This window comes from Heptranchias perlo, chromosome 4 (genome assembly GCF_035084215.1).
Source record: "Heptranchias perlo isolate sHepPer1 chromosome 4, sHepPer1.hap1, whole genome shotgun sequence".
Taxonomy (NCBI): Eukaryota; Metazoa; Chordata; class Chondrichthyes; order Hexanchiformes; family Hexanchidae; genus Heptranchias; species Heptranchias perlo.
The window spans coordinates 95,045,585-95,070,073 of record NC_090328.1 but is presented as its reverse complement, the minus strand read 5'-3'; the positions used below and the strand labels follow the sequence as shown (position 1 = coordinate 95,070,073).

The 24,489-nt window shown below is 42.8% G+C and overlaps 1 protein-coding gene across 3 annotated transcripts in view; it reads left to right on the top strand.

Annotated features, from left to right (window-relative positions):
* Positions 1–24,489, top strand: part of fsd1l (fibronectin type III and SPRY domain containing 1-like) — a 75,082-nt gene that overhangs the window by 12,805 nt on the left and 37,788 nt on the right. For all 3 annotated transcript variants that reach the window (XM_067983337.1, XM_067983338.1, XM_067983336.1), the window contains exon 4: positions 19,667–19,768. In XM_067983337.1, coding sequence (XP_067839438.1) covers positions 19,667–19,768 — 102 coding nt within the window. The remainder of the gene's footprint in view (positions 1–19,666; positions 19,769–24,489) is intronic.

Here is a 24,489-nt window from a genome sequence, read left to right as displayed (position 1 = left end):
GGGCCTGCAATTCATTCAGTTTGTTCCTTATACTCCACATCTTTGTATAAAGAACACTTATTTGGGCCAAACACGCTAACCTGTCCTTCTGCTCGAATGTTATTTTTCTCTCACATTTCTTATTTCTCTCTCCTAATTTAATTACTTTACATCTTTTAGTTTTCCCTTTACCTGTAGTGCCTAATGCATAGTTTCTGACTATCACTCTACTCTTTTCCTTTTTGTTTGTTTTAGAATTATTATTTATACTACCTTTTCCACCTGAGCACCCCCCTCCCCAATTTACTAGTTCAAAGTCCTTGTGACCACCCAATTTATCCTTTCCGCTAGGACCCTGGTCCCAGCCCGGTTCAGGTGGAGCTTCTCCCAACAGTACAGTTCCTTCCTGTCCCAGTACTGGTGCCAGCAACCCATGAAATGGAACCCCTTTCCCACACCACTCCTTCAGCCATGTGTTCACCTCCCTAATCTGCTTATCTCTACACCAATTTGCACACGGCTTAGGTAATAACCCAGCGATTATAACTCTTGAGGTCCGCTTTTTAAAATTTAGCTCCTAGTTCCTGGTACTCTCTGAACTTCTTGCCTGCTCTTTCCTATGTTGTTGGTCCCAACATGGACCACAATGACACAATCCTCACCTTCTCTCTCCAATATCCTTCCAAGCTGGTTCAAAATGTCCCTCACTCTGGCACCAGGTAGGCAACATACCATGTGGGACTCTCGATCCTGCTTACAAAGGATGCTATCTGTCCCCCTAATTATTGAATCCCCTACAACTACCACATCACAATCTACCACCACCACCACCTCCTCCCCCTCCCTTTGGACAGCCTTCTGCCAAGGTCAACATTCTGGCTGTCCTTCCGACAGTCTTTATCTTATCCTCACAGGTAGCCAGTCCATTGTACCTGTTGGATAGGATCAGTTTCTGCGGATCCTCGTTCTCTATCTCACCTGGGTTCCCCTTACTTTGTACGGTATTGGCCACACCAACCCTATTCTGATCCTGTACCTCTCTACGAGGTGTGACCAAGGTCTGGAGCAAACTGTCCAGATACTCCTCCCCCTCCCTTATGCGTCAGTGTCTCCAACTCGTACTCCAGCTCAATGACTCTGAGCTGAGGTGATTCGAGGCGGAGACGTCTACTGCCAATGTGTTCACTCGGGACATTCTCGATGTCCACAAACTCCCACATACTGCAGTCCAGACACACAACTTGCTCTGCCATATCTTAGTCTATATTTATTTATAGATAATTACTTTAGTGTGTTTTGGGCTTTTTGCTTTTATTAAAAAAATGCACCTATACATTATAGAATCATAGAAGGTTACAACATGGAAACAGGCCCTTCAGCCCAACATGTCCATGTCGCCCAGTTTATACCACTAAGCTAGTCCCAATTGCCTGCACTTGGCCCATATCCCTCTATACCCATCTTACCCATGTAACTGTCCAAATGCTTTTTAAAAGACAAAATTGTACCCGCCTCTACTACTGCCTCTGGCAGCTCGTTCCAGACACTCACCACCCTTTGAGTGAAAAAATTGCCCCTCTGGACCCTTTTGTATCTCTCCCCTCTCACCTTAAATCGATGCCCCCTCGTTATAGGCTCCCCTACCTTTGGGAAAAGATTTTGACTATCTACCTTATCTATGCCCCTCATTATTTTATAGACTTCTATAAGATCACCCCTAAACCTCCTACTCTCCAGGGAAAAAAGTCTCAGCCTATCCAACCTCTCCCTATAAGTCAAACCATCAAGTCCCGGTAGCATCCTAGTAAATCTTTTCTGCACTCTTGTTTAATAATATCCTTTCTATAATAGGGTGACCAGAACTGTACACAGTATTCCAAGTGTGGCCTAACTAATGTCTTGTACAACTTCAACAAGACATCCCAACTCCTGTATTCAGTGTACTGACCAATGAAACCAAGCATGCTGAATGCCTTCTTCACCACCCTATCCACCTGTGACTCCACTTTCAAGGAGCTATGAACCTGTACTCCTAGATCTCTTTGTTCTATAACTCTCCCCAACGCCCTACCATTAACGGAGTAGGTCCTGGCCTGATTTGATCTACCAAAATGCATCACCTCACATTTTTCTAAATTAAACTTCATCGGCCCACTGGTCCAATTTATCAAGATCCCGTTGCAATCCTAGATAACCTTCTTCACTGTCCACAATGCCACCAATCTTGGTGTCATCTGCAAACTTACTAACCATTCCTCCTAAATTCTCATCCAAATCATTAATATAAATAACAGCGGACCCAGCACCGATCCCTGAGGCACACCGCTGGTCACAGGCCTCCAGTTTGAAAAACAACCCTCTACAACCACCCTCTGTCTTCTGCCGTCAATCCAATTTTGTATCCAATTGGCTACCTCACCTTGGATCCCGTGAGATTTAACCTTATGTAACAACCTACCATGCGGTACCTTGTCAAAGGCTTTGCTAAAGTCCATGTAGACCACGTCTACTGCACAGTCCTCATTGATGTTCCCCAGGGTATTAGGACCACTGCTCTTTTTGATATATATAAATGACCTGGATTTGGGTATACATGGCATAATTTCAAAGTTTGCAGATGAAACTTGGAAATGTAGTTAACAATGTGGAGGATAGTAACAGACTTCAGGAGGACATAGACAGACAGGTGAAACATACAGACACATGGCAGATGAAAATTAATGCAGAGAAGTGTGAAGTGAAACATTTTGGTAGGAAGAATGAGGAGAAGCAATATAAACTAAATGGTACCAATTTAACGGGGGTGCAGAAACAGACACCTGGGGGTGTTTGAACACAAATCTTTGAAGGTGGCAGGACAAGTTGAAAAGGCTATTTTTAAAAAGCATATGGGATCCTTGGTTTTATAAATAGAGGCATAGAGTGCAAAAGCAACATAGTTATGCTAAACCTTTGTAAAACACTGGTTAGGCCTCAGCCGGAGTATTGTGTTCAATTCTGGGCACCACACTTGAGAGGGTGCAGAAGAGATGTACCAGGGATGAAAGACCAGTTACGTGGAGAGACTAGTAAAACTGGGATTGTTCTCCTTGAAGCAGAGAAGTTTAAAGGGAGATTTGATAGAGGTATTCAAAATCAGGAAGGGTTTTGACTGTAAATAAGGAGAAACTGTTTCTATTGGCAAAAGAGTTGGTAACCAGTGAAAACAGATTTAAGGTGATTGGCAAAAGAACCACAGGCAATTATGAGGAAAAAAATATTTACATAGCGAGTTGTTGTGATCTGGAATGCAGTGGCTGAAAGGGTGGTGGAGGATTCATTAGTAACTTTCAAAAGGGAATTGGATAAATACTTGAAGGGGAAAAAATTACAGGGCTATGGGGAAAGAGCCAGGGGAGTAGAATTAATTGGATAGCTCTTTCAAAGAGTCAGCACAGGCATGATGGGCCGAATGGCCTCCTTCTGTATTGTATCATTCTATGATTCTTTACTCCGTGTCAAATCTCTCCACGGCAAAAAAAAGTTTAGGACAAAATCTTCAACTTCTTTACGGGAGCAGGGTAGATTAGACAATGTCTAATATTCTGTTCTCTAAATGTCCAAGATTTGATTTTCTTAGATTTCCCAGGAGTCTAATGAGCTGAATCCAAAGATGAACCACCAGGATATCTTGCATGTGTCTCCTTTTTAGGACAAGTATACAAAAGAAAGAAAGGGTACGCTCTTTGGGGTATCAGGTTCCTGGAGTTTAGAAGAATGGGAGGTGATCTCATTGAAACATATAAAATTCTTAGAGGGCTTGACGGGGTAGATGCTGAGTGACTGTTTCCCTTGGTTGGAGAGTCTACAACTAGGGGTCATAATCTCAAGGTGAGGGGTTGGCCATTTAGGTCTGAGATGAGGAAAAATTTCTTCACTCAGAAGATTGTGAATCTTTGGAATTCTCTACCCCAGAGGGCTGTGGATGCTCAGTCTTTGATTATATTCAAGACTGAAATCAATAGATTTTTGAACACTAAGGGAATCAAGGGATATGGTGATAAGGTGGAAAAGTGGAGTTGAGGTAAAAGATCAGCCATGATCTTATTGAATGGCGGAGCAGGCTCGAGGGACTGTATGGCCTACTCCTGCTCCTATTTCTTATGTTTGGGCCATATGGTAAAACCAGTGATTCCTAGATTGCTGTAAACCTCCCTAAAAAGCACATCAAACAGTAAGAAAACAAATGACTATTCGTATGCTAAGGGCCAAGAGATATCTTGGAATTTTGCACAGTTTTTGAGAGTATGTCCCAGCTGGACTGTGCCCCATGTGATGTACTGTCTGCATCAAAAGTAACTCTGTACCTCCATAGCTGAGTCAGCATGTTTGTACTAACATCTGCCAGAGGCTCTAAATACCATGCAAAAACAGTCCATTCATGTTCACTGACTTTCAATTGTTGCATAAAATGCTTGTTGCCAAACACCATGACTCGATAAATTTGCTTCACATTCAAGGAATGCCTCACATAAGGTAATAGTACTGGGCTTGAAACCCAGAGGTCGTGAGTTCAAATCTTACCCTGACAAGTTGTGAAATTGAATTCAAAAAATCTGGTCATTTGTGAACTGCCATCAGGCAAAACGACCATAAAGCAGCCGGATTGTTGTTAAAAACACAACTGGTTCACATGTCCTTCAGGGAAAGGAACCTGACACCTCAACTCAGTCTGGCTGACGTGTGACTCCGATCCCACACTATAGTTGACTCTTAATGACCTCCGAATTGGCTTAGTAAGCTGCTCGGTTGTAAGTAATCTCTACAGAACACAGTCATAAGAGAAATATTAGATGAGCCCATCAGTAACAACCCTGGTATCAGATCAGGCAATCCCAGTCCATTCAACCCTGCAGAGTCCTGGAAGAGCTGTCCTACAGACTAATCGAGTGACAGTCATGGTCATATCTATCAACAGCAACAACTTGCGTTTATATAGTGTCTTTAACATAAAACATCCCAAGGAGCATTATCAAACAAAATTTAACACCAAGCCAATATCCAGACTCCTCCATCATCATCCTTTGGTATGTACTGGCCTCCTTCTCCCTCTGCTGCTATCCAGCGGGATAGACCCACCAGAAGCTTGACCCTGGAAATCCTCCACATTTTGTCTGGACCTTATGAAGTTTCACGGCATCAGGTCAGGCAAGATCAAGGAAACCTCCAGGTACCACATGAGTACTCCTTAATGTTAAACCCCACATGGAGGAAGCATTGAGGGAAGCAAGGACACAAAGTACTCTGGTGGGGGACTTCATTGTCCACCAACAAGAGTGACTTGGTGGTACCACCACTGACTGGGCTGCCAGACTAGGCCTCTGTCAGGGGGTAAAGGAACCAACTCGAGGGAGTAACTTACTTGACCTCATGCTCATTAACCTACCTGTTGAATACACATCTGACTATGATAGCCTAGGCAGCAGTGACAGTTGCACAGTCCTTGTGAAGGCACCCTTCATTGTGCAGTATGGCCCAATCACCAGGCTAAGTAGGCAGACCAAGGTCAGAAACTGGGCATCCATAAGGTGCTGTGGGCCAGCAGCAGCCAAAGTCTGTAACTGGATGGCCCCACATATCCCTTACTCCTCCTCCTCATTCAAGTCAAGGAACCAACTCTAGTTCATGGGGGAGTGTAGAAGGATGCCAGGAGCAACATTAAGTTTGGCTTAGAGCGCAGCACAAATCTAGAGCAGCTGCCATACAAAAAGCAGCAGGCTATAGACAGTTAAGTGGTCCCACTACTAACTGATCAGAGCAATGCTCTGAAGCCCTACCATATCCAGTCAAGAATGTTAATGGGCAATCAGGCAACTAATTTAAGATGACTCCCTGAACAGTCCCTGTCCTCAACCATGGTGGAGCCTAGCATGTGGGTGTAAGAGACAAGGCCAAAGTGTTTCCAGATGTCTTCAGTCAAAAATGCCAAGTGGATGATCCCACTTGCCTCTTCTCCTGAAGTCACCATCCAGCCAATTCAGTTCACTCCACGTGAGATTTATAAGAGGCTGAGTGCACTGGATGCACTAAAGTTAAGAGCTGTTGCGCTGAAGACCTGTGCACTAGAACTAGCCGCCCCTAGCCCAAGTTGTTACAGTGCAGTTTTGACACTGGCATCTACCTGACAACATGAAAAAATTGTCCAGGTATGTCCTATCCACAAAAGCAGGATAAATCTAACCCAGCCAATTACCGCACTATCAGTCACCTCTCAATGATCAACAAAGTGATGGAAAGAGTCATCAACTGTGTCATCAAGTGACACCTGCTCACCATTAACCTGTTTGCTGATTCTCCATTTAGGTTCTGGCCAGAATCACTCTGCTACGGACCTTGCCTCTCCCTGGCCATTGTCTGAGGCTGTACCAGACTGTTCTCAACCTTGGCGACCTATTTGACCCTGAGATGTGCTTCTGTCCCCATATCCACTCCAACTCCTACCTCTGTAACACTGCCTGTCTCCAGCCCTGCCTCAGCTTATCTGCTGCTGAAACCCTCATTCGTGCCTTTGTTACCTCGAGACTTGACTATTCCAATGCTCCCTTGGCTGGCCTCCCATCTTCCTAATTTGCACCAAATCCCATTCACCCATCACCCGTGTGCTCACTGATCTACGTTGGCTCCTGGTCTGGCAACGCCTCAGTTTTAAAATTCTCATCCCTGTTTTCAACTCCCTCCATGGCCTTGCCCCTTCCTATCTCTGTTACCTCCTCCAGCCCTACAACCCTCCGAAATCTCTGCGCTTCTTCAATTCTTGACACTTGCACATCTCTGATTTTAATCACTCCACCATTGGCAACCGAGCCTTTACCTGCCTAGGCCCTAAGCTCTCTAATTCCCTTTCTTAAACCCCTCTGCGCCTCTCTCCTTTTTCCGATGCTTCTTAAAACCTACCTCTTCGACCAGCTGTCCTAATATCTCCTTATGTGGCTCGGTGTCAAACTTTGTTTTATAACGCTCCTGTGAAGCTCCTTGGGACATTTTACTATGTTAAAAGTGCTGTATAAATGTAAGTTGTTGTTGTCAGAATGGAGAGTGGATTCTGTAAACATTAAGACAGCATTCGACTGAGCATGGCACCACAGAGCCTGAGTAAAACTGAAGTCAATGGGGGCCAAAGGGAAAACCCTTCAGTCGTATTTGAGTCAGAGTCAGAGAAAGATTGTCATAATTGTTGGAGGCCAATCATTGCAGCCCTAGGACGGCACTGCAGAAGTTCCCCGAGAGAAGTGTCCTCAGCCGAACCATTTTCAGCTGCTTCATTGGTGATCGTCCCTCCATTATAGTCAGAAGTGGGGCTGATGGCTGACTAAGGGAAAATGGAATATGGGAGTAAACTAGCAAGAAACATAAAAACGGACTGTAAAAGTTTCCATAGGTATGTTTTTAAAAAAAAGAAAAGACTGGCGAAGGCAAATGTGGGTCCGTTACAGACAGACGGGAGAATTTATAATGGGAAATAAGGAAATGGCATAGAAATTAAACAAATACTCCGTGTCTGTCTTCATGGAAGACCAAAAGAAGACACAAAAAACCTCCCAGAAATACTAGAGAACCAAGGGTCTGGCGAGAATAAGGAACTGAAAGAAATTAGTATTGGTTTAAAAAAAAATAGTACTAAAGAAATTAATGGGATTGAAAGTCGATAAATCCCAGGGACCTGATGATCTACATCCCAGGGTTTTGAAAGAGGTGGCTATAGAGATAGTGGATGCATTGGTTGTCATCTTCCAAAATTCTATAGATTCTGGAATGGTTTCTGCAGATTGGAGGGTAGTAAATGTAACCCCACTATTTAACAAAGGAGGGAGAGAGAAAACAGGGAACTACAGACCTGGTAGCCTGACATCAGTAGTAGGGAAAATGCTAGAATCTATTATAAAGCAAGTGATAACAGGACACTTAGAAAATAATAATAGGATTTGGCAGTGTCAGCATGGATTTATGAAAGGGAGATCATGTTTGACAAACATATTGGAGTTCTTTGAGGATGTAACCAGTAGAATAGATAAGGAGGAACCAGTGGGTTTGGTGTATTTGGATTTTCAGAAGGCTTTTGATAAGGTCCCACACAGGAGGTTGGTGAACAAAGTTAGAGCACATGGAATTGGGGATAATATACTGGCATGGATTGAGAACTGGTTAACAGACAGAAAACAGAGTAGGAATAAATGGGTCTTTTTCAGGTTGGCATGACTGTGACTAGTGGAGTACCACAGGTATTGGTGCTTGGGCCCCAGCTATTCACAATCTATATCAATGATTTGGATGAGGGGACCAAATGTAATATTTCTAAGTTTGCTGATGACACAAAACTAGGTGGGAATGTGAGTTGTGAGGAGGATGCAAACAGGCTTCAAAAGGATATAGACAGGCTAAGTGAGTGGACAAGAATGAGGCAGATGGAATATAATGAAATATACATGGAAAAGGACACGAACCACTCTATATAAAGTAAAAATACTCAATTGGAGGAGGGCCAATTTCAATGGGATAAGAACAGATCTGGCCCAGGTAAATTGGAATCAGAGATTGGCAGGCAAGACTGTAATTGAACAGTGGACGACCTTTAAGGAGGAGATGATTTGGGTACAGTCTAGGCACATTCCCACGAGACAGAAAGGTAGGACAACTAAAGCCAGAGCTCCCTGGATGACAAGAGATAGCGAGTAAATTGAAACAGAAAAAAAGGGCATATGACAGATGTCCGGTTGATAACACAAGTGCGAACCAGGCTGAATATAGAAAGTTCAGAGGGAAAGTGAAAAAAGAAATGAGGGGCAAAGAGGGAGTATGAGAATAGACTGGCAGTCAACATAAAAGGGAATCTAAAAGTCTTCTACAGGCCATGTAAACAGTAAATGGGTAGTAAGAGGAGGGGTGGGGCTGATTAGGGACCATAAAGGAGATCTACTCATGGAGGCAGAGGGGATGGCTGAGGTACTAAATGAGTACTTTGCATCTGTCTTTACCAAGGAAGAAGATGCTGCCACAGTCTCAGTAAAGGAAGATATAGTTGAGATACTGGATGGGCTAAAAATTGATAAAGAAGTACTTGAAAGGCTAGCTGTACTTAAAGTAGATAAGTCACCCAGTCCGGATGGGATGCATTGTAGGCTGCTGAGGGAAGTAAGGGTGGAAATTGCGGAGGTACTGGCCATAATCTTCCAAACATCCATAGATATGGGGGTGGTGCCAGAGGACTGGAGAATTGCAAATGTTACACCCTTGTTCAAAAGAGGGTGTAAGGATAAACCCAGCAACTATAGGCCAGTCAGTTTAACCTCAGTGGTGGGGAAACCTTTAGAAACGATAATCCAAGACAGAATTAATAGTCACTTGGATGAGGTTGGATTGATTAGGGAAAGCCAGCACGGATTTATTAAAGGCAAGTGGTGTTTAACTAACCTGAGAGTTTTTTGATGAGGTAACACAGGGTAGATGAGAGCAATGCAGTTGATGTGGTGTATATGGATTTTCAAAAGGCGTTTGATAAAGTGCCGCACAGTAGGCTTATCAAGATTGCGGCCCATGGAATAAAGGAGGCAGTAGCAACATAGATACAGAATTGGCTAAGGGACAGGAAACAGAGTAGTGGTGAACAGTTGTTTTTCGGACTGGAGGGAGGTGTACAGTGGTGTTCCCCAGGTGACAGTGCTGGGACCACTGCTTTTCTTGGTATATATTAATGACTTGGGTATACAGGGCACAATTTCCAAATTTGCAGATGACACAAAACTTGGAAGTGTAGTAAACAATGAGGAGGATAGTGATAGACTTCAAGAGGATATAGACAGGCTGGTGGCATGGGCAGAAACGTGGCAGATGAAATTTAACATAGAAAAATGCAAAGTGATACTTTTCAGTAGGAAGAACAAGTAGAGGCAATTTAAACTAGAGGGCACAACTCAAAGGGGCACAGAGAGCGATCTAGGGGTATATGTGCACAAATCGTTGAAGGTGGCAGGGCAGGTTTAGAAAGTGGTTAAAAAAGCATATGGGATCCTGGGCTTTATAAATAGAGGCATAGAGTTCAAAAGTATGGAAGTCATGATGAACCTGTATAAAACACTAGTTTGGCCACAACTGGAATATTGTGTCCAATTCTGGGTACTGCACTTTAGGAAAGATGTGAAGGCCTTAGCGAGGGTGCAGAAGAGATTTACTAGAATGATTCCAGGGATGAGGGACTTTAGTTACATGGATAGACTGGAAAAGATACAGTTGCGAGGAGATTTGATAAAGGTTTCCAAAACCATGAAGGGTCTAGATAGTGAGAAACTGTTCCCGTTGGCGGAAGGGTCAAGGACCAGAGGACATAGATTTAAGGTGATTGGCAAAAGAACCAAAGGTGACATGAGGAAAAATGTTTTTACCCAGCGAGTAGGGTCTGGAATGCACTGGCCGAGGGGGTGGTGGAGGCAGATTCAATCATGGCCTTCGAAAGCGAACTGGAAAAGTACTTGAAAGGAAAAAAATTGCAGGGCTACCGGGAAAGGGCGGGGGAATGGGACTAGTTGGATTGCTCTTGCATAGAGCTGGCGTGGACTCGATGGGCTGATTGGCCTCCTTCCATGCTGTAAACGTTCTATGATTCTATGTGGGGAAAAATGTGAAGTTATCCACTTTGGTAGGAAAAACAGAAATGCAGAGTTTTTTAAATGGTGAGAGATTGGGAAATGTTGATGATGTTCAAAGGAACCTTGTACATGAGTCACTGAAAGCTAACATGCAGGTGCAGCAAGCAATTAGGAAGGCAAATTGAATGTAGGCCTTTATTTCAAGAGGATTTGAGTACAGGAGTAAAGATGTCTTACTGCAATTATATAGGGCCTTGGTGAGACCGCACCAGGAGTATTGTGTACAATTTTGGTCGTCTTACCTAAGAGAGGATATACTTGCCATAGAGGGAGTGCAACGAAGGTTCACCAGACTGATTCCTGGGTTGGCGAGATTGTCATATGAGGAGAGATTGAGTAGTCTAGGCCTGTATTCTCTAGAGTTTAGAAGAATGAGAGGCAATCTCATTGAAACATACAAAATTCTTACAGGGCTCAACAGGGTAGATGCAGGGAGGATGTTTCCCCTGGCTGGGGAGTCTAGAACCAGGGGTCACAGTCTCAATAAGGGGTAGGTCATTTAGGAGTGAGATGAGGAGAAATTTCTTCACTGAGGGAAGTGAATCTTTGGAATTCTCTACCCCAGAGGGCTGTGGAGGCTCAGTCATTGAGTACATTCAAAACAGAGATCGATAGATTTCTAGATATAAAAGGCATCAAGGGACATGGGGATGCTGAAGGAAAATGGCATTGTGGTAGAAGATCAGCAATGATCTTGTTGAATGGCGGAGCGAGGCTCGAGGGGCCGGATGGCCTACTCTTGCTCCTATTTATGTTCTTATGTTATTGCATATTGTTCAGCTCCATTCATGACTCCTCTGATGAAGCAGTCCACATTGGCCTGCAGCAAGACCTGGATAACATCCAGGCTTGGGCTGATATGTTACCAGCTATTTAAGTGCCAAGTAATGACCATTTCCAACTAGAACAAGTCCAATCACCTCCCCTAACCTTCAACAACACCACCATTGCCAACTCTCCCAACTCTTCTGGGGATCACTCTTGACCAGAAGCTTAATTGGTCCAACCATATGAACAAAGTAGCAACAAGAGCAGGGCAGAGGCTGGTTACTCTGCTACAGGCGGTTCATCTCCTGACCCCTCACCGCCTCTTAATTTCCTACAAGGCTCAAGTCAGGAGTGTGAGACGTTGACATGAGACGCTGAGACGTTAAACCAACGCTCGTCTGCCCTCTCAGGTGGATGTAAAAGATCCCACTGCACTCTTTTTTGAAGAAGAAGAAGAGCAGGGGAGTCATCCCCGGTGTCCTGGCCAATATTTATCCCTCAACCAACATCACTAAAACAGATTATCTGGTCATTATCAAATTGCTGTTTGTGGGAGCTTGCTATGTGCAAATTGGCTGCTGCATTTCCTACATTACAACAGTCTCTACACTTGAAAAATACTTCATTGGCTGTAAAGTGCTTTGGGACACCCTGAGGTCATGAAAGGCGCTATATAAATTCACGGCTTTCTTTCACTTTCAGGAGTTGGATGTCTTTCTGGGCATCCCTATTTGTCCCTCGTTTTAGGTCCTGTGCTTCTGCTTAAGGACTAAGGCTTTGTCAGCCAGGAGGCTATGCGGAATCTCCTTTCTTGGACATGAAAGTTTCTGAATTTGTTTCCTCTGTTTCCCCCGATCCCACTATTAGTTCAAACGTACAAGTAGAGTGTGAGCATTGAGCTGGTAACTTCTCACTTGCCCTAATAACGCTGGTTCTTGGATGTTATGGCAATGAGCAGAGGCAGTATCCCATTACATTGCAGAAGGAATGTCCTTTCAATCTGGGGAGGAAGAGATGCTCAAATATTACATCTGAACTAGGAGATGTTCCAAGTGACAGACTGGCTATTGAAAAATGCTGCATCAGGGCATCCTGCTCCTGATGCGAGATGCATAGATAAAGTTCACACAGTATGTGCTGGAAAGGGGAGTTCCATGCTGCCTAACCTAGTATTTTTTTTTGTTTTATTGATGTGGCTTGGAAAGTAATTTGAAGATTGGAATTGGGTTGATGTATTTTCTTAACTGAAATCCTTTGTCTTAATATCTACTGAGCTGTCATGAGTCATCTGCATCTCCATGGGAGGATGGGAGAGCCATTTGGCTTAGCTGGCTTTCTTCCATGACCTGGTTGCCACTTCACAAGTTGGTTACATCAAAAACTACCTCATGTCTTTGAAATGCTAATATAGTGAAGTTGCTAGCAAGGAGCAAAGACTAAACTCCAGCTTTGATTGCCTTCAAAGCAATCGTATTGTTTCAGACCCTGGTCAGAATTCTCAAGCAAATAACTTAACCAACCAAGAGACTTTATATAAAAAAAATGTTCTTGGAATGTAAGTACAGCTGGTAAGGCCACATTTATTGGCCCTTCCTTGGTGCCCTGAATGGCTTGCCAGGCCTCTTCAGAGTGCATTAAGAGTCATCCACATAAGAAGACTGCTGGTCAGACCAGGTAGGGGTGACAAGTTCCCTTCCCTGAAGGATATAAGTGAACCAGTTGGGTTTTTACAACAATCTGGCAGATCAGATTTATTCAATTCATTTTTGCAGCTTGCCATGGTGGTTTTTGACCTCATAACTTCTGTGTTGCTAATCCAGCAGCATAACCACTGCACCATAGTACCCGACCTACCTTGTTTCAGTTATGGAAGTCCTTGAGTGATAGAAAAGGTTAATATTCTGATTGTATGACTATTGAAAGAGAAGCAATCCCCTACTTCAAAGAATTGATGAATATGCATTATATCTGGACAGCAGTCCTGGGATTTTGAGTTCCCTGCTTTGCCTGTTTCCAGCAAAGGTGATCTTTTGGAGATCAGTTGTCCAATTAATGTTTCATCAGAAATTCAGTTCAAACGTTATATAGAAATCAGTAGGAATTTTGAGGCCTGGCCCAAGATGTCTTGGTGCTATTGGCTGTTTTGTCACTATTCAAGTTCATATAGTGAAATTGAAATGGTGTAAAATCATAATCTGGTTCAGGTTAATGCTCCAATTTATGGTCCCTGCCGTTGCTGCCTCTGTTATTTTTCACCTCTGAGGCTCATTCTGTTTGGTTATCAAGATGTTAAGATCTCCATTTTCAAATCAACCTTTGATCTAGTCATTTGACATTTACATTGGTATGACTAATTTTATTTGCTTATGGCAACACTTATATATTCCTCATCACTTTTGGTTTGAATGTTTCTTCATTTTGAGGCAGGCTGTGAAACTGCCTGAAAGTGTCAGAAATTTGAGAAAGGAGCACATCAAATATAAACAGCAAGTGTAGTAGAAAACAGTCAACAGTTCTGTGTAACTGAGTGACTTGCAACTTGAAATATTTGAGGGACTGCAAACTTACTAATTTTCAACATTAGGTTAGATTGTAAAAGTTCAACTAAAAAGTCTGCTATTTATAGAACAATTGTAATGTGTCACGGTCTAAAATTGTTACTCAATCTGGCTAACATTTGTTTTAGGCATTAAAGAGTCATTTATTAAACCCTAATGAAGAAATTTGAGAGAAAACATCTTAAGCTGAAGTAAAACTTGTTTCCTTGGTATTGTATGAACAGCATTTTGTGGGGGGAGGGGGGAGTTTATGTGGCATTCGATAAGTTTTCATATTTACAGCATAAGCCAGGCCGGCCTTTATAAGGAATGTAAATGTGACCTTTACACACCTTGTCACGTCTAAAGAGCTGTTGTCTAGAAGTCTTGAACACTGTTGTGCAAAAACTGCATACCATTTTCAGTCATTTTGCAGCAATCTGAAGGCAGACTTGTCTTTCTTTCATGTTACAATTTTCTATATTCTTGAAATAACATTCCTTCTAAAAGGACACCCTAAGTCTAGGATATTTGATATCCATCAATGTGTGGCCCACAGGGCCACATAAAAACAAACTAATTCCCCATTTGTTTCAGTGCTGCTGGAAGCAATCTTAAAAATGTCCTTTTTTATTTTGTCTAGGTTTGAATACTTTTCAAACTTAGCAACATCCGGGCAAATGGGGTCACCAATAACCTTAAGGTGGGATTTCTGCCTGGTGCCTCTAAAAGCTGTCAGCAAAAGAGGTCTGCATGCTCATACAGGCCAACAGTGTGCTTTTTAGGCCAATGTAGGTCAGCAAGGAGATGAGTGATGGGTGAGTGGGATTGTGTACAATAGGATACGGGCAGCAGAGTTTTAAATGAGCTGAAGGTCATGGAAGATGGGAGGCTGGCCAGGAGAGCATTGGAATAGTTGAGCCTGGAGGTGATAACGCCACAGATAAGTGTTTCAGCAGCAGATAGACTGAGGCAGGGGTGGAGACGGGCGATGATATGGAGATAGAATTAGGCGGTTTTTGTGATGGAGAGGATATGGGGTCAGAAGCTAAGCTCAGGTCAAATAGGATGCCAAGGTTGCAAACGGTCTGGTTAGAACTGAGATTGTGGCTGGGGAGGGGGATGGAATCAGTGGCAAGGGTTTATGGCGGGGGTCAAAGACAATGGCTTCAATCTCCCAATGTTTAACTTGAAATTGTAGCTCGTCCAAAACTGAATGTTGGACAAGCAGTCTGACAACACAGGATAAACACCAACCCTAAATGACTTGTTTCCTTGTTATAATTTCTCTAATTCTATGTAACATTGTACCCAGCATGGGTTGTCCTTTCTCTTCCATCCTCCCCTTGGCCAATTTGACTATACTTGAGGCTGTGTTGCAAGCAGTCATAGAAAAATCATAGAATCATAGGTTACAGCTTGGAAAGAGGCCATTCGGCCCATCGAGTCCACGCCAGCTCTATGCAGGAGCAATCCAGCTAGTCCCACTCCAACGCCCTTTCCCCGTAGCCCTGCAATTTTTTCCCTTTCAAGTACTTACCCAGTTCTCTTTTAAAGGCCATGATTGAATCTGTCTCCACCACCCGCTCTGGCAGTGCATTCCAGACCCTAACCACTCGCTGGGTAAAAAAGTTTTTTCTCATGTCACCTTTGATTCTTTTGCCAATCACATTAAATCTATGTCCTCTGGTTCTTGACCCTTCTGCCAACGGGAACAGTTTCTCTCGATCTACTCTGTCTAGACCCTTCATGATTTTGAATTGTTCTATCAAATCTCCTCGCAACCATCTCTTTTCCAAGGAGAACAACCCCAGCTTCTCCAGTCTATCCACGTAACTAAAGTCCCTCATCCCTGGAATCATTCTAGTAAATCTCTTCTGCACCCTTTTTAAGGCCTTCACATCTTTCCTAAAGTGTGGTGCCCAGAACTGGACGCAATACTCCAGTTGTGGCCGAACCAGTGTTTTACAAAGGTTAATCATGACTTCCATACTTTTGAACTCTATGCCTCTATTTATAAAGCCCAGGATCCTGTAAGCTTTCTTAACCACTTTCTAAACCTGCCCTGCCACCTTCAACGATTTGTGCACATATACCCCCAGATCTCTCTGTTCCTGTACCCCTTTTAGAGTTGTGCCCTCTAGTTTATATTGCCGCTCCTCATTCTTCCTATGGAAATGTATCACTTTGCATTTCTCTGTGTTAAATTTCATCTGCCACATGTCTGCCCAGTGCCACCAGCCTGTCTATATCCTCTTGAAGTCTATCACTATCCTCCTCACTGTTTTCTACCCTTCCAAGTTTTGTGTCATCTGCAAATTTGGAAATTGTGCCCTGCACACCCATGTCCAAGTCATTAATATATACCAAGAAAAGCAGTGGTCCCTAGGGAACACCACTGTACACCTCCCTCCAGTCTGAAAAACAACTGTTCACCACTATACTGTTTCCTGTCCCTTAGCCAATTCTGTATTCATGTTGCTACTGCCTCCTTTATTCCATGGGCCACAATCTTGATGATAAGCCTACCATGTGGCACTTTATCAAATGCCTATTGAAAGTCCATATACACCAAATCAACTGCATTGCCCTCATCTACCCTCTCTCTTACCTCATGAAAAAACTCAATCAGGTTAGTTAAACACGATTTGCCTTTAATAAATCCATGCTGGCTTTCCCTAATCAATCCACCCTCGTCCAAGTGACTATTAATTCTGTCCTGGATTATTGTTTCTAAAAGTTTCCCCACCACTAAGGTTAAACTGACTGGCCTATAGTTGCTGGGTGCTGGGTTTACCCTTACACCCTCTTTTGAACAAGGATGTAACATTTGCAATTCTCCAGTCCTCTGGCACCACCCCTGTATCGACGGATGTTTGGAAGATTATGGCCAGTACCTCCGCAATTACATCCCTCAGCAACCTAGGATGCATCCCATCCAGACCAGGTGACTTAATCTACTTTAAGTACAACTAGCCTTTCAAGTACCTCTTCTTTATCAATTTTTAGCCCATCCAATATCTCAACTATATCTTCCTTTACTGAGACTGTGGCAGGATCGTCTTCCTTGGTAAAGACAGATGCAAAGTACTCCTTTAGTATCTCAGCCATGCCCACTGCCTCCATGAGTAGATCTCCTTTATGGTCCCTAATCAGGCCCCACCCCTCCTCTTACTACCTGTTTACTGTTTATATGCCGGTAGAAGCCTTTTGGATTCCCTTTTATGTTGGCCGCCAGTCTATTCTCATACTCTCTCTTTGCCCCTCTTATTTCCTTTTTCACTTCCTCTCTGAACTTTCTATACTCTGCTTGGTTCTCACTTGTGTTATCAACCTGACATCTGTCATACACCCCTTTTTTCCGTTTCATCTTACTTATTATCTTTTTTTTTGTCATCCAGGGAGCTCTGGCTTTAGTTGCCTTACCTTTCTGCCTCGTGGGAATGTGCCTAGACTGCATCTGAACCATCTCCTCCTTAAAGGCCATCCACTGTTCAATTACAGTTTTGCCTGCCAATCTTTGGTTCCAATTTACATGGGCCAGATCTGTTCTCCTCCTATTGAAATTGGCCCTCCTCCAATTGAGTACTTTTAATTTAGAGTTGATCTGTGTCTTTTTCCATAGATATTCTAAACCTTATGATACTGGATTGCTGCTCCCTAAATGCTGCCCCACTGACACTTGCTCCACTTGGCCCACCTCATTCCCTAGAACCAAGTCCAGCAATGCCTCCTTCCTCGTTGGGCCATAAACATACTGGTTAAGAAAGTAATCCTGAACACATTTCAAAAATTCATCCCCCTCTTTGCCCCTTATTATTGTTATCCCAGTCTATATTAGGATAGTTGAAGTCTCCAGTTATCACTACTCTATATCTTTTGCACCTCTCTGTAATTTCCTTGCAAATTTACTCCTCTATATCCTTCCCCCAGTTGGGTGGCCTATAAAGTACACCCAGTAGTGTAATGGCACCTCTTTTATTTCTTAACTCTAACCAAATAGATTCTGTCCTTGACCCCTCATGGGCATCCCCTCTCTCCAGTAATGCAATATTCTCTTTAATCAATACTGCAACCCCCCCCTTTTTCTTTCCTTCCCTATCTTTCCTGAACACCTTGTATCCAGAAATATTTAGTGCCCAATCCTGCCCTTTTTTATCGCCATGACATTGTATTCCCATGTGGCCCTTGTTTCTCCTTTCTATTGCCACATCCTGGTGCCCATACCCCTGCCAAATTAGTTTAAATCTCCGCCCCCAGCGCTAGCGAACCTCCCCGTGAGGACATTGGTCCCAGCTCTGTTGAGGTGCAACCCGTCTGGCCTACAGCTCCCACCTTCCCCAGAACTGGTTCCAATGCCCCAGGAATCTAAAGCCCTCCCTCCTGCACCATCTCTCCAGCCACGCATTCATCTGCTCTATCCTCCTATTTCTATTATCGCTAGCGCGTGGCACCGGGAGTAATCCGGCGGTTACTACCTTTTGAGGTCCTGCTTCTTAATCTCTTTTCCAACTCCTTAAAATCTGCCTGCAGGGCCTCATCTCCTGAAATGTGCTAATCACGTAGCTCTCAGCCTCGTGGATACGTTGTAGTGACGCCAGCTGCTGCTCAAGCTCCGAAATCCAGAGCTCGAGCTCCTCTAGCTGACAACACTTCCTGCACATGTGTTTGTCCAGGACACGGGAAGGATCCTGGAGTTCCCACATGGCACAGGCCATGCATTCAACGGGTGTGAGCTGCCTTGCCATGCCTTGATTTATTAGATTGTTTACTAAACTTAAACAAAAATAAATTAAGCCTTAAAAAAAATACACTCAACAGAAAAAGAAACGCTCACCAGTTACCAGCCAATCAGCTCCTTCCCCTGTTTATTTAGTTTTATTAGTGTAGTTAATAAACTAATTTAAGTTATTAAATGTAATAAACTAACAGTTTTGCGCTCCCAGCTTTAATTTTAATTTTACCCAATTCCCTAACTCAGAGGGAAAAAAGAAGCTGTAACACTTGCCAGCCAATCACCTACCTGATGATGTCAGTCTTCAGAGTTCCACCACCAGGTTCCCTTGGTGGCTTTCCTTCAGGATAACTGAAGTTTTTGTTCGTAGTGGCTAAATTTCATTCAAAGAATGAAGGCCATACCTGTGTTATCAAATGGAGATTTTGTGTGTGTATTTGTGCTGTTGACTCCTTGCTGTCTTAGAGTTGAGGCCCTAATTTTTTCTGAAATACAGTGTTGTATCTTGGCTGTAGATGCCCTGATTTTTCTTGTATTTAATACATGAGCTTAATGGAGCTTTTGTAACTTGAGACTTAATTAACCCTTCTGCCCGCACAGGCCAAGGACTTGACGTGGTAAACTTATCATTTAGCTCCTGATGGCTAACTTGTTTTTCTGAGTTAGGTGAATAGACCACTAAAAATGTGACTACTTTTGTATAGCTGAAATGAGGGAGAATTATAATTATCAAAATGTAAAAATTTCAGGATTCTTTTTCTTGATTTTGAGGGTTTACTTTTTTACACTGCTGGAATATAGAGTTCATTTATAGGAATCTGGCTGGATCCATGGAAGTGTCCTGCGGTTTGTAATTTATGTTGATTAAATCTTCCTGGGTAAGAAAAAAAATGTATAACTTTATAGGATGATATGTGATCACACTGAATGTGGATGGATGACTCCTATCAATCTTTTGACCTCACCAGAACCAGCTGACCATATGCAACAATGCATTGGAAGGTTCGGAGGAGCTGCTGGAATATGCAAATCGGATGCTGAGCACAGATGACTCTGAAGTTTTCACTAAGGTATGGATTTGTCTTTACGTGGAAGTGAGAGAAACAAAGTAGGAAGATATTGAACATTATTGGTGGGAGAAAAGTCAGTTTTGAAAATTTGGAAGCAGCTTTTTTAAACTGTTGAGGGACATTATCAAGATCAGGAGAAATGGCCAATGGAGTATAACAAACTCGTGCAAGAACCTCCAAGATGGTGTCATTATTTACTTGTAAACTACATGGTACATAATCATGTCTTTCCACCAGGATCGGAATTTCTGACAAATTTCCACCTTGTCTGTTTAAATGATGACAACTGTCCAGTGCAGCGTTAGTCCAACTTACTGCATTGTGAAGAGGTGGAATGTGGATTCTTGCCTGCAGTTACCCGCACAGTGCATTTCTGATCTCGTGTGTACTGAGGAAGTTGCAGAGTCAGAGCCAAAACTGGAGAGAGCTTCACTTGGGACTGCTGTTGTGTAACTTAGTGGTCAGCATGAGTGGCAGAATCTCTAGGAGGTTCCCCATCTCTGCCCCCTTAGTCAGCAAAAGGTGCAAGGCTCAGGAGATCGTAGGGTGAAAGGGAATGCAGCTACCAAATGGGACCAAAGAGATCTCAGAATGGCTGTCTATAGACTGTTGTGTGGGTTTCATTTTGTTTCAAGTTGGAGTGTATATTTGAATTTGTTTTTAAAAAGTGCATAGAAATATGGGTAATACTTTGTTAAATTTTTTAAAAACAAAATGAAATGCAGCTACTGTATAATTGATTTAAGGAATATTGAGGGAATTGAATATTAGAGACTACCGTCTGAATTTTGAATGAAAATACATCATTGTGCTTCTGGTGTTTGCTATACTGTACGTTCCACGTTGACCTTTTTGACTAAATATCAGCAAACTTTTTTTTTACCTGCCAAAGCTTAGCTATGCTAACTTCAATTCCTAGTGTTCTTGATATTTAAAACATCTCCGTAGGTTTCTGTTCTAACTTTTTTCTGCTTTGCAGCTTCTAACAGATGTGAGAATTGGCTCTTAAGGTAGATTTCTCCTGTTTGTCTTTTTCCTTTATGGGAAGCATATCATTCAGGCCATGAGTGCTTAGAACAAAGAATCAGCAAAGTTAACTTCAATGCCCTCGCCCGAACATGCCATGTACCATGGATCCAAAACCTGCATTTGCCCCTCTGCATTAGCTGTCAGTTTAAATGTGAAGAAGTGCTATGTTGGGACAGTCATGTTAGAATTTGTACTGAATGAAATTTAGATGTTGAATACACAGCGAATGCATGTAAATGGAAAAATTGGAGAGAGATGGTTTGATTGGAAAAAATGGAAGAGACTGGGAAAGTTAGATATCTTTTATTGGGGGAGGGGGGAAGAGAGAAAAGGGGAGGAAATTGCTATTCTATGATTTTGAGGTGTTTCTTTGTGGATTGGAGCATGAAGGATAATAGGTGGGATCTTTTTCCAAATGTCTCCACAAGCAAAGTTTCTGTCCAGGCCATCCCTGGTTCTCTGGCTTAATAATTTTGGAGCCCTTCAGACATGAATGATGTATTTGCAATCTCACTGCTGTGTCCTCCATTGAAGCATTCAGGATGTTTACAACTAAGTGAGGAAATGTAACTGGACAACCATGGAGCACAATTCTTAAATGAGCTCCTGTGTGGATTTTCCCTGTGAGGAATCGGCTACATTTGAAGAATAAAGCACACCTATGGTAGGCCTTTATAGTTTCCTTTTTTTGGAGGTAAAGGAGAACTTTTCTCTATTTATCCCCCTTTTTAAAAAATGGACAGTGTATAGATTTCCTGTTCAGGTTGATGTTGGATGTTACATTGGAGTCTTTATAGTTCTCAGGGCTTTTTGATGCTAAACAAGATAGACGAGAAGTTAATTCATCCCTGATGTTTTCTTATCTAAACGGCTGCTGACAATTTGGATGATTTACTAAGGCTTTAACTCCAAAGTAGGAAATGTTTAGCCAACCACGAATGTGAATAACTGTACACAACTGCACCTCTGCTTCAAATATTTAAAATTGCACTTACAGGATGATTTACTCCCTGCATTGGTATTTTTTTAAAAAATTCATTCCCAGGATGTGGGTGTCGCTGGCTAGGCCGGCATTTATTTCCCATCCATAGTCGCCCTTGAAAAGATGGTGGTGAACCCCCTTCTTGAACCGCTGCACCCTGTGTGGTGAAGGTGCTCTCACAATGCTGTTAGGTAGGGAGCTCCAGGATTTTGACCTAGCGACGATGAAGGAATAATATATGTCCAAGTCAGGATGGTGTGTAACTTGGGGAACTTGGAGGTGATGGTGTTCCCATGCACCTGCTGCCCTTGTGCTTCTAGGTGGTGGAGGTCGTGGATTTGGGAGGTGCTGCCGAAGAAGCAGTGGCGAATTTCTGCAGCACATCCTATAGATAGGACACACTGTGGCCAAGATACACCGATGGTGGATGGGGTGCCGATCAAGCAGACTGCTTTATCTTGGATAGTGTTGCTTCTTGAATGTTGGAGCTGCACCCATCCAGACAAGTGGTGGGGGGGGGGTGGTATTCCATCACATTCCTGACTTGTGCCTTGGTTGTAGATCTACCTACATGTCTGTCTGTCAATTGTTGCAATTTTAAACATCACTTTTTTGCACCTGAGACATTCAGTTAAAAAGACTTTGTGGAAAAAATTGCTTTCGACTGCATTTTCAATGTGTACTCTTAACAAGTAGCAGTTACTTTTCTGCATCAGTCTTGGCTCAGCGGTAGTACTCTTGCCTCCAAGTCAGAAGGTTGTGGGTTCAAGCTCCACTCCGGAGACTTGAGCAAATAATCTAAGTTGACACTTTAGTGTAGTACCGTGGAAGTGCTGCACTGTCAGAGGTGCCGTCTTTTGGGTGAGACGTCAAACCAAGGTCCTGTCTGCCCTCTTGGATGGACTTAAAAGATCTTGTAGCAATATTTGAAGAATATCAGAGATTGCAATATATCATGCATGTCTGAAGGGCTCAAATTTATCAAGTCAGAGAATCACAGGATAGGCTAGACAGGAGCACTGCTTGTGGAGCCATTTGGTCAAAGATCACATTAGTAGGTGATCTTCTATTGTTCATTCTCCAATCCACAAAGAAACACCTCAAAACTCCATAAAAAGCATCCAATTGCCCCTTCTCTTGCAGTTTTTCCATTTGAATCGTTTCCCTCCAATTTTGCAGGGCGTTCTCCCAATGCCCTGACCAATATTTATTCCTCAATCCAACACCACTAAAAAAGATTATCTGATCATTTATCTCACTGCTGATTGTGGGATCTTATTGTGTGCAAATTTGGCTGCCACATTTCCCCTACATAACAATGATTACACTTCAAAAGTATAGCCCCCTTCTTCCTCCCCTACTCTGATCCTCTTTTTTTTCTTTTTCTGCTGTCTGCTCGCTCTCCTACACACATGTTCCTTTACTCAATTTGTGTATCATTATTTTTTTAAGTCCTTGGCTGGGATGTACATCTACCTCAGACTACAATTTACGATCTTTGATCTTTTGACTAATGGCAGTGGACTTGAATTGAGTGACGCGTCTAATAAGAACATGTCTGGAAAGATTTTTAAAAAGATTCACCTTCGTTACCGGCTCAGGGTAAATGCAGCGATATATATGCAGCCAAGCTATAAAAGTCAACCTTAAAGATGTAAGAGCAGCTGAGCGCATATAATTTGTTGGGAAGTGATCTAGAAAGACTCCCTATTTTTTTAAGAATGAAGAAAATGAAATAGGCTCATGAAAAAGAATAGGATCACATCAACGGTGAATTGAAAGAAGTGATTTCCAGGGATTGTCTTTGCAAGCTTTGCGTTTTATTGTGCTTCAGGTGGGAGAAAGCAGCAACATATGCAGTCATTTTCAAATTGTAAACAATTTTACAACACCAAATTATAGTCCAACAAATTTATTTTAAATTCCACAAGCTTTTGGAGGCTTCCTCCTTCCTCAGGTGAACGGTGTGGAAGGAGGAAGGAGGAAGCCTCCGAAAGCTTGTGGAATTTAAAATAAATTTGTTGGACTATAACTTGGTGTTGTAAAATTGTTTACAATTGTCAACCCCAGTCCATCATCAGCATCTCCACATCATTTTCAAATTGGACCTTGGTGAATTAAAGTTATACTTGGAGTTATAGAATGGCTGTCAATATCATTGGACATATAATTGGAATGTCATTTAAATAGTGCACTTGCCTTTAGACGTACAATCCATCTGAAGCCACAGTAAATTGAAGCCCTCAAATTTACCAGCTTTGCTCTTCTATAATAAAGAAAACTTGCATTTGTATAGTGCCTTTCACGACTTTGGGATATCCCAAAGCGCTTCACAGCTGATGCAGTACTTCTAAAGTGTAGTCACTTTTGTGAAGTCGGGGAATATAATGTTTACAATACTGGTTTCTCCTACACGTTTGCACTGCTTTTGGCCTGGTGAGCTGTGTGCCTCCTGCCAATGTTGGTGGTATGGGCAGCCTGCTTCCAGGTCACTGATGCTCTTGGCCAGTGCCAGGAGCAGCTAAATGAAAGCTTTCCCTGTCCCTCCAGTCCTTTCGTACAGCACAATGACTGAGATCAGGAACCCAGTAGATTAGGGGGATCACACCTGCAACCGCCACTGCACCCCTCTTGCGTCTGGAAATTCTAATGGTTATTCATTGTAGAAATCACGGTTAACCCCAACACCAGTGCAAACAAAGCAATGACG